Source organism: Anolis carolinensis, chromosome 4 (assembly GCF_035594765.1).
Source record: "Anolis carolinensis isolate JA03-04 chromosome 4, rAnoCar3.1.pri, whole genome shotgun sequence".
Taxonomy (NCBI): Eukaryota; Metazoa; Chordata; class Lepidosauria; order Squamata; family Dactyloidae; genus Anolis; species Anolis carolinensis.
Window position 1 is genome coordinate 148,237,427 of NC_085844.1, and position 9,939 is coordinate 148,247,365.

The 9,939-nt window shown below is 47.6% G+C and overlaps 1 protein-coding gene across 4 annotated transcripts; it reads right to left on the bottom strand.

Moving 5' to 3' along the window:
• Nucleotides 1-986: 986 nt before the first annotated feature.
• Nucleotides 987-7,988, bottom strand: LOC134298302 (nanos homolog 2-like). 4 transcript variants are annotated; one of them, XR_010005312.1, is made up of 3 exons: nt 3,165-7,557; nt 2,997-3,035; nt 987-2,910 (listed from the first exon to the last, which is right to left on the bottom strand). XR_010005312.1 is itself a non-coding variant. In XM_062977975.1 (2 exons), the coding sequence occupies exons 1-2, from the start codon at nt 3,786-3,788 to the stop codon at nt 3,006-3,008; spliced, it is 654 nt and encodes a 217-aa protein (XP_062834045.1). In that variant the 5' UTR covers nt 3,789-7,988; the 3' UTR covers nt 993-3,005. The 4 variants fall into 4 exon arrangements, 1 of the variants encoding a protein (XP_062834045.1); XR_010005313.1 differs by having other exon boundaries at nt 2,997-7,557; XR_010005311.1 differs by having other exon boundaries at nt 988-3,035.
• Nucleotides 7,989-9,939: the final 1,951 nt, after the last annotated feature.

Consider the following 9,939-nt stretch of genomic DNA (forward strand, 5'->3'; position numbering starts at 1 on the left):
GTTCTTAGGATTCGCTAATTACTACCGGGAGTTTATTCCGAATTTTGCAAAGCTCACGGTGCCTTTGACGCAGCTCCTGCGTAAGAAACAGCCATTTGTGTGGGGGCGGGAAGCTCACGACGCGTTTTTACAACTAAAGTCTAGCTTTCAATCAGACAACATACTAACACATCCTGATGTTGACAAACCGTTCGTGGTAGAAGCGGACGCTTCTAGCTACGCGTTGGGGGCTGTATTGTCTCAGAAAGATTCCTCAGGGACCTTGCGTCCCTGTGGATTTTACTCGCGGCAACTAACACCATTCGAGCAGAACTATACCATATGGGAGAAGGAGTTGTTGGCGATTAAGGTGGCGTTTGAGGTGTGGCGGCACTGGCTAGAAGGGGCGCGGCACCAAATCGTGGTCAGGTCTGATCACAAGAATTTGGAGCACTTGCAAACAGCAAAAAAGTTAAACCAGCGTCAAATCCGATGGGCTTTGTTTTTCTCCAGGTTTAACTTCAAAGTGCAGTTCGTGGAGGGGAAGGCAAACTTGCGGGCCGACGCCTTGTCCCGCAAGCCGGAGTTTAAGACCAATGAGCAGGTAGTATGTCAGACCATCTTGCCTACTGCCTCTCTATGTGTTGTAGATAATGAGCTCGGGTTACATGACCAGATCCTTGAGGCTCAGAGGGACGATGTGTGGACTCAGGAGCAACTTATGCTGTTATCAGCAGGTAACCGTACAATACTGCCTCACCTACAAGACCAAGACGGAGTATTGGTACGCAGTAGGCTTGATCGATCCATGAAAAATTTGATTCTAAACTCGTTTCAAAACTAGAGGGGGCAGTTTTTCGTTTTTGTTGCTAATAACGAATTTGGCCCCCAAAATTTTTCGAAATTAACGAAAATTCGTTATTTTCGAAATTAATTCGTTAATGGCGGACGCGCATGCGCGGTGGCCCAAAAACAGCCCAAAGGGGGGGGGGTACTTAGGGGGCTCTCCCGCCCTCATTTTTTGAGTGATCTTCTTCAAACTTGGTACAGTGGTAGAACACATTTAACACTGATAGCTCACCAAAATGTGGAACGTTTCCCTTATCCTCTGATTTTTGGCAAATTTTCATAGCTTTTATAATGAACCATTTTTTAATAATTGCAGAAATCTGTTCCTGGTTTGAAAGTCTTATTTCCTGTTAAATTGGGTTGTCTTTACTGTGAAAGTCATTGCTCTACTTTAGAAACTTTGTTTTTGTGGCTGAAACTTTGTTAAATTGGTGTAGTCCCTGCATGTGTGTGTGTGTAAAGGTATCCCTTGACGTTAAGTTCAGTCATGTCTGACTCTGGGGGTTGTGCTCACCTCCATTTCTAACCCCAAGAGCCAGTGTTGTCCATAGACACCTCCAAGGTCATGTGGTCGGCATGACTACATGGAGTGCCATTACCTTCCCGCCACAGCGGTACCTATTCATCTACTCACATTGGCATGTTTTCAAGCTGCTAGGTTGGCAGAAGCTGGAGCTAACAGCGGGCGCTCACTCTGCTCCCGGGATTTGAACCTGGGACCTTTCAGTCTGCAAGTTCAGCAGCTCAATGGTCTTTGCCTTGGCTGCCTTCCAGATCAGGCTTATAACCAGCCTATTATGGGCCACAAATTAAAGAAAATTCAATCCCATTTAAGCACAACATGAACAGTTTTGATGCCAAAACCATAAACTCTGTTTATTAAACTCTACGATCCAAACTTTAGAACAACTTGCAAACAATTGAAGGTTAGACCACAGTAATAATAACCAATTCTATTCCTTTCCAAAATTTAAACATAAAATAGTATCTTTCTTTCCAATAGCATATAAACTTTTCCTTTCTTTACAAAACAAAATTCTAGACAGTAGCCATTTAGAAGATATTTCTATATTTTCCCTGCAAAGGATAGGGCTGCATCCCTCTGGAGACACACATGATAACCCGGACATGATATAAGGCACTTATATACGTTAAATAAACATGATGTCATTGCATATATAAAAGAAGCATGATATTAGGCAATTATAGTTGCAAATAATATAATTAAACATGTAAAAATTATACATCCATACATAAAAGAAACATGTAAAGTAACTGCATATATAAAACACAATATAAAATATGATATAAGGCAATTACAGATGTCAAAGGAACGTGATATTACATATGTAAAAAACATGATTATATGTATAAAAAAGCATGATACAAGGTGTCAGGATATAGGCTGCTGGGCACCAATAACCATACACTGAGGCCAGATTCTATCTAATATCTTTATTAAAGGAATATATAAAGTCAATAAAAACAAGTGTAGAATAAAGTTCAGAAGCAGACCTTTCAAATGAGGCAACTTGAAGCATGGAACAAGATCTGTGGTAAATCCGTGAGACGAGGACAAGGCTTGGAACTAGATTCAGGAGGCAAGGAACAGGATTCGAAGTCCACACACACATGACCTCTCTCCAGGAGCTGACGAATTGACTCCGCAAGGAATCCTTCGCGCAATTTCCCTATATTGGGTCTCGTTTCCCCAAACAACAATCACTTTCCCTAGAGAACAGGGAGCGAAGGAAACCAGCTTGCAGGTGCAAGACTCCCCGTATTTTCTCAGGGGAAATACTTCTAATCAGTGGCATATTTGGCAGCAAGGCGAGCAGTACTTCTAAATTTTTCTCTCGATCCTCTATCAGTCGTGTAAGCCTGTTTTCTCCCATAAGGGGGAGAGTTCCCACCAAGGTCAGGTTTAATTGGTTCTTGGACTAGAACTTCAGGCAGCTGCCAAGGCTCTGACTCCGACCGGAAATCTGGGGAAAACTCCATATTTTCCTCCTCATCTGCCACAATACTGTCAGGAATAGGACTGCAGGGCCCATGAATCATCACACTAGGCAACTGACACATCTAAAAGAAACACAATATAATTAACCTAGGTACAACAAATGTGAAAGAAGGCAACAATATACATAAAAAAACATTTCTGGACTCACAAATGTAGTCTAAGAGAATTGGGCTTCCATTCTCCAAACCTGAAACAAAGTGGGAGGAAATGTAAAGAGTGTTAATGATGCTCGAAATCAAATGTTGTTCTTTTACAAAGTCAAACTAAAACTAAGAATAAATGCTTCGGTCTTCTCCTGATCTTCTTATCTCCTCACCTTGCGTCCAGCCGAGTTACGTCCGCACTTGCGATACAGCGACCTCTTCCCTTGGCTCAGTGGGCAGTATTTTAAAGTATGGGCCTTTTCGCCCGTGGCACCGCAGAGCGGACAGGTGTATTTGCGCAAGATGGGGCACTCCACGGTGCCGTCCATCCCCTTCAGCCGGTGGGACGAATAGACCTGCTTGGATTCCCCGTTGTGTTTGCAGAAATTGCAAATCTCCTTGTTTTGGGAAGCCTGGCCATTGGCACTACCTTTGGAGCTCTTGCTGCTGGAACTGCTTCCATTAACCCATTGTGATGCTGTTTCAAAGTTGTCCTCGTTGAGGACTAGCTGCATGTCGTACTCCATTGTGTCCAAACTCTGAGATGGAAATGGGACCTTCTTGCGTTCCGCGATGATCTCCGTAACCACTTTCGCAAGGCTCAGATAGCCCTTCCATCTGTCAAACTCCCTGAACATGGAAGGGGCATAATGTGGCACGTGCATGGCTGATCTGGAGAGCATGGTGCCAATTCTACCCTGGTGTGGACACACACTGAATGCCACATATTGGAGGCGGAGTCTTTGTTTTATATATAAGGGGAGGGGTTCCAAACCTTTCACATTGGACCCTCCCATCTATTTTTACACTCCTTTGCCCTAGATTTAACCCCCACATGTCTAGACAATCACAGCTTTTCAAGGAAGAGTTTGGTTTTTCCAATTTTTTAACTTCGGAGGTAATGCCACAGTTTCTCCCTTGAGGCAGTGGTTCTCGACTTGTGGGTCCCCAGATGTTTTGGCCTTCAACTCCCAGAAATCCTAACAGCTGGTAAAATGGCTGGGATTTCTGGGACTTGTAGGTAAAAACACCTGGAGATCCACAGGTTGAGAAACACTGCCTTAAGGGAACGTTAGCAGTTGTGGTTCTGTTTGTCCATCCAAGAATGAGTTGAATTTCTGCCTTGGATGAAATAGCAACATTGCACATCCAACGTTTGCCAAAGTCCTGAAGGACGGATCCAGTAATGATGAAGCCTGCAAGAGTGTTATATTGCTTTTGCATGGCAGAATAGCATTGGACTGGATGGTCTCTTCTACCTTTATGATTCTATGATGTTTGGCGCCATGACTCTATGATTCTATCATTTTAGGATTCTAGGACTTTTGGGATGATTCTGTTACTTGTTTCTTTGAGTCTATGACTTTAGGGACCATGTTTCTATTATTCCATGACTTCTGTGACCATATTTCTATGACTTTTGTGACCATTCATGGGCCATCTGGCTAGTATTCCGGGACGGTAAATGATATATCGGTTACAGCACCAGATATTTCTGGATACAGTAGAGTCTCGCTTATCCAACATTAACGGGCCAGCAGAACGTTGGATAAGCAAATATGTTGGATGATAAGGAGACATTAAGGAAAAGCCCTTTGAACAGCAAATTAGGTTATTTTACAAATTAAGCCCCATAAAATCTTGTTTAACAGCAAATTAGACAGAAAAGGTAGTTCAATACGCAGTAATATTACGTAGTAATGACGAATTTAGCAACAAAATATCACAATATATTGAAAACATTGACTACAAAAATAAGTTGGATAATCCAGAACATTGGATAAGCGAGTGTTGGATGACTGAGACTCTACTGTATATTGTTTTTGCATGGCAGAATGGCGTTGAACTGGATGGTCTCTTCTAGCTTTATGATTATATGATGTTTGGTGCCATGTTTCTATGATTCTATCATTATGTTGTCGAGCAATTTAGAACAGTATAGGATACCGCTAACTGTTTCTTTGAGTGGTGTTCTGTGGAAACACAACCCGCCCATCCTCCCCCGCTGATTTCATGAAAATAAAAGAAAAGAAAGAATAAGCCACATCCGGCAAGGCCCACACACTGAAATACTAGGCCGGCCATCGTTGGCCGGCGAGCTTCCCTGAGTGGAAGAAATAGAGGCCGCCGCCCCAAAGAAGGGTTCTGTGCAAGATTGCACCAAGGGGTAAAGAACGACAGCCGCGAGAGAAGACAGAGGCGGTGCATCGTGGGAAACACGTCGACCACATAGGCCGACAAGGCCCACACGTTGAAATACTAGGCGTGCCACCGTTGGCCGGCACGCTTCCCTGTGAGGAAGAAAGAGGGGCCGCCGCCCCAAAGGAGGCTTCTGTGCAAAATCGCATAAAGGGGTAAAGAACGACAGCCGGCGAGAGAAGAGAGAGGCGGTGCATCGTGGGAAACCCGACCACGTAGGCCGAGAGGCAGCAAAAAGAAAAGAAAAGAAAAGAAAAGTAAGAAAAAAGCCACAGGCGACAAGGCCCATACATTAAGCCGGGCCGGCCACTGTTTGCCGGCACGCATCCCTGAGAGAGAGAGAGAGAGAAAAAAAAAAACCAGAGGACACCGCCCCAAAGGAGGCTTCTGTGCAAAATAGCATAAAGGGCTAAAGAACGACAGCCGGCGAGAGAAGAGAGAGGCGGTACATCGGGGAAACTCGGCCACGTAGGCCGAGAGGCAGCAAAGACCAAAGAAAAGACAGAAAAAGCCACCGCCAAAAAGGCCCACACTATAAAATACTAGGCCGGCCACCGTTGGCCCGCACGATTCCCAGACAGGAAGAAAGAGGGGCCGTCGCCCCAAAGGAGGCTTCGGTGCAAACTCGCATAAAGGGCTAAAGAACGACAGCCGAGAGAGAAGAGAGAGGCGGTGCATCGGGGGAAACTCGGCCACGTAGGCCGAGAGGCAGCAAAAAGAAAAGAAAAGAAAAGAAAAGAAAGAAAAAAGCCACAGGCGACAAGGCCCATACATTAAGCCGGGCCGGCCAATGTTTGCCGGCACGCATCCCTGAGAGAGAGAGAGAGAGAGAAAAAAAACCAGAGGACACCGCCCCAAAGGAGGCTTCTGTGCAAAATAGCATAAAGGGCTAAAGAACGACAGCCGGCGAGAGAAGAGAGAGGCGGTACATCGGGGAAACTCGGCCACGTAGGCCGAGAGGCAGCAAAGACCAAAGAAAAGACAGAAAAAGCCACCGCCAAAAAGGCCCACACTATAAAATACTAGGCCGGCCACCGTTGGCCCGCACGATTCCCAGACAGGAAGAAAGAGGGGCCGTCGCCCCAAAGGAGGCTTCGGTGCAAACTCGCATAAAGGGCTAAAGAACGACAGCCGAGAGAGAAGAGAGAGGCGGTGCATCGGGGGAAACTCGGCCACGTAGGCCGAGAGGCAGCAAAAAGAAAAGAAAAGAAAAGAAAAGAAAGAAAAAAGCCACAGGCGACAAGGCCCATACATTAAGCCGGGCCGGCCAATGTTTGCCGGCACGCATCCCTGAGAGAGAGAGAGAGAAAAAAAAAAAACCAGAGGACACCGCCCCAAAGGAGGCTTCTGTGCAAAATAGCATAAAGGGCTAAAGAACGACAGCCGGCGAGAGAAGAGAGAGGCGGTACATCGGGGAAACTCGGCCACGTAGGCCGAGAGGCAGCAAAGACCAAAGAAAAGACAGAAAAAGCCACCGCCAAAAAGGCCCACACTTTAAAATACTAGGCCGGCCACCGTTGGCCCGCACGATTCCCAGACAGGAAGAAAGAGGGGCCGTCGCCCCAAAGGAGGCTTCGGTGCAAACTCGCATAAAGGGCTAAAGAACGACAGCCGAGAGAGAAGAGAGAGGCGGTGCATCGGGGGAAACTCGGCCACGTAGGCCGAGAGGCAGCAAAAAGAAAAGAAAAGAAAAGAAAAGAAAGAAAAAAGCCACAGGCGACAAGGCCCATACATTAAGCCGGGCCGGCCAATGTTTGCCGGCACGCATCCCTGAGAGAGAGAGAGAGAAAGAAAAAAAACCAGAGGACACCGCCCCAAAGGAGGCTTCTGTGCAAAATAGCATAAAGGGCTAAAGAACGACAGCCGGCGAGAGAAGAGAGAGGCGGTACATCGGGGAAACTCGGCCACGTAGGCCGAGAGGCAGCAAAGACCAAAGAAAAGACAGAAAAAGCCACCGCCAAAAAGGCCCACACTTTAAAATACTAGGCCGGCCACCGTTGGCCGGCACCCTTCCCAGAGAAAGAGAGAGAAGACCAAAAAAAAGGAAATGTGGGCCCAAGCCCCTCAGACCCGGGGGGCCGGCCACCGTTGGCCGGCCCCACGCCCACACGCCGCAACCCACGGGGAAGGGCAGGCTTTCTTCACGTCTGCTTGCAAAATGTGGGCCCAAGCCCCTCAGACCCGGGGGGCCGGCCACCGTTGGCCGGCCCCACAACCACACGCCGCAACCCACGGGGAAGGGCATGCTTTCTTCACGTCTGCTTGCAAAATGTGGGCCCAAGCCCCTCAGACCCGGGGGGCCGGCCACCGTTGGCCGGCCCCACGCCCACACGCCGCAACCCACGGGGAAGGGCAGGCTTTCTTCACGTCTGCTTGCAAAATGTGGTCCCAAGCCCCTCAGACCCGGGGGGCCGGCCACCGTTGGCCGGCCCCACGCCCACACCGCTGGACCCACAGGGGGAAGGGCATGCTTTCTTCACGTCTGCTTGCAAAATGTGGGCCCAAGCCCCTCAGACCCGGGGGGCCGGCCACCGTTGGCCGGCCCCACGCCCACACCGCTGAACCCAGAGGGGGAAGGGCATGCTTTCTTCACGTCTGCTTTCAAAATGTGGGCCCAAGCCCCTCAGACCCGGGGGGCCGGCCACCGTTGGCCGGCCCCACGCCCACACACCACAACCCATGACACAAAGATACACTCCATAACAGCAAACCGTCTAGCCTCTGGAAAAATCTAGCCATTTCTGTAGTCAATGATTCCATTATATTGTGATATTTTGAAGCTAAATTCATAAAGTAAGCAATAGGCTTGCTCAAATAATTCGTTTTCCCCGTTTACCGTTATTGATTCGTTATTTTCGTTTGTTTTGAAGCAATATCGAACCTTGGTTGTCCACACGCCTGGATATCGCGGTTTCGAACCGCGATTGGCCGTTTTCCGTTATGGCGCCTTTTTTTTCGTTTTTAAAAAATGCTTTGGCAAATCATCCAAACTTGTTTAAGTCCACTGGGGCAATCTAGCGTGTTGTTTGCACCTTGTAGCCAATCAGAGAGCACGTTTAACCAGGGGGAGGGGCTGGTAGGACTGCACACGCCTCGTGGCTCAGTCGCACTGGGAATTTTGGAGAGGGTGGAAGGGAGATTTTGGTGCAGGCACTGGCAGGCAGGAAAGATTGCTGCGTCACAGCATGGCTGTGTGAAGACCGGGAGAAAAGGTGGGGTGGCTGGCTGAGTTTGGGTGGTGTGTGTTAGTTGGGTCTTTCTTTTTCTTTTGTTTTTGCAAAGGGCTGTCCTGTGGGTGTTTTTTTCCTGGTGCTGCGCCATTTTTCCTCTTGCGGGCGGGGTGGGCTTTCTCCTTTCTTTTTTCCACGCAAAAGTGTTTTTGGAAACAAGGGATCCGAGCCAGGGACGCTTCCTGATAATCCTAAGCCAAGTTTGGGAAAGAGTTGCATATCCCATACTTCCCTGTACAAAATACAACTCCTTTTGGGGAAAGAAGAGGGGGTGCCTTTGTCCCTTCACTGCTCTCAAACACAAGCGGGGCTGCTTGTGTCTCAGCCAGGGACGCTTTCTGATAATCCTAAGCCAAGTTTGGGAAAGAGTTGCATATCCCATACTTCCCTGTACAAAATACAACTCCTTTTGGGGAAAGAAGGGGGGGTGCCTTTGTCCCTTCACCGCTCTCAAACACAAGCGGGGCTGCTTGTGTCTCAGCCGGGGACGCTTCCTGATAATCCTAAGCCAAATTTGGGAAAGAGTTGCATATCCCATACTTCCCTGTACAAAATACAACTCCTTTTGGGGAAAGAAGGGGGTGCCTTTGTCCCTTCACCGCTCTCAAACACAAGCGGGGCTGCTTGTGTCTCAGCCGGGGACGCTTCCTGATAATCCTAAGTGTGCTGTGCCAGGACCATCTCCACATTGTATGTGTATGAGCCCCAATGGCGAAGTGTGTTAAAGCATTGAGCTGCTGAACTTGCAGACCGAAAAGTCCCAGGTTCAAATCCCGGGAGCAGAGTGAGCGCCCGCTGTTAGCTCCAGCTTCTGCCAACCTAGCAGCTTGAAAACATGCCAATGTGAGTAGATGAATAGGTACCGCTCTGGCGGGAAGGTAATGGCACTCCATGTAGTCATGCCGGCCACATGACCTTGGAGGTGTCTATGGACAACACTGGCTCTTGGGCTTAGAAATGGAGGTGAGCACAACCCCCAGAGTCAGACATGACTGAACTTAACGTCAAGGGATACCTTTACACACACACATATGCAGGGACTACACCAATTTAACAAAGTTTCAGCCACAAAAACAAAGTTTCTAAAGTAGAGCAATGACTTTCACAGTAAAGACAACCCAATTTAACAGGAAATAAGACTTTCAAACCAGGAACAGATTTCTGCAATTATTAAAAAATGGTTTATTATAAAAGCTATGAAAATTTGCCAAAAATCAGAGGATAAGGGAAACGTTCCACATTTTGGTGAGCTATCAGTGTTAAATGTGTTCTACCACTGTACCAAGTTTGAAGAAGATCACTCAAAAAATGAGGGCGGGAGAGCCCCATAAGTCCCCCCCCCCTTCGGGCTGTTTTTGGGCCACCGCGCATGCGCGTCCGCCATTAACGAATTAATTTCGAAAATAACGAATTTTCGTTAATTTCGAAAAATTTTGGGGGCCAAATTCGTTATTAGCAACAAAAACGAAAAACTGCCCCCTCTAGTTTTGAAACGAGTTTAGAATCAAATTTTTCATGG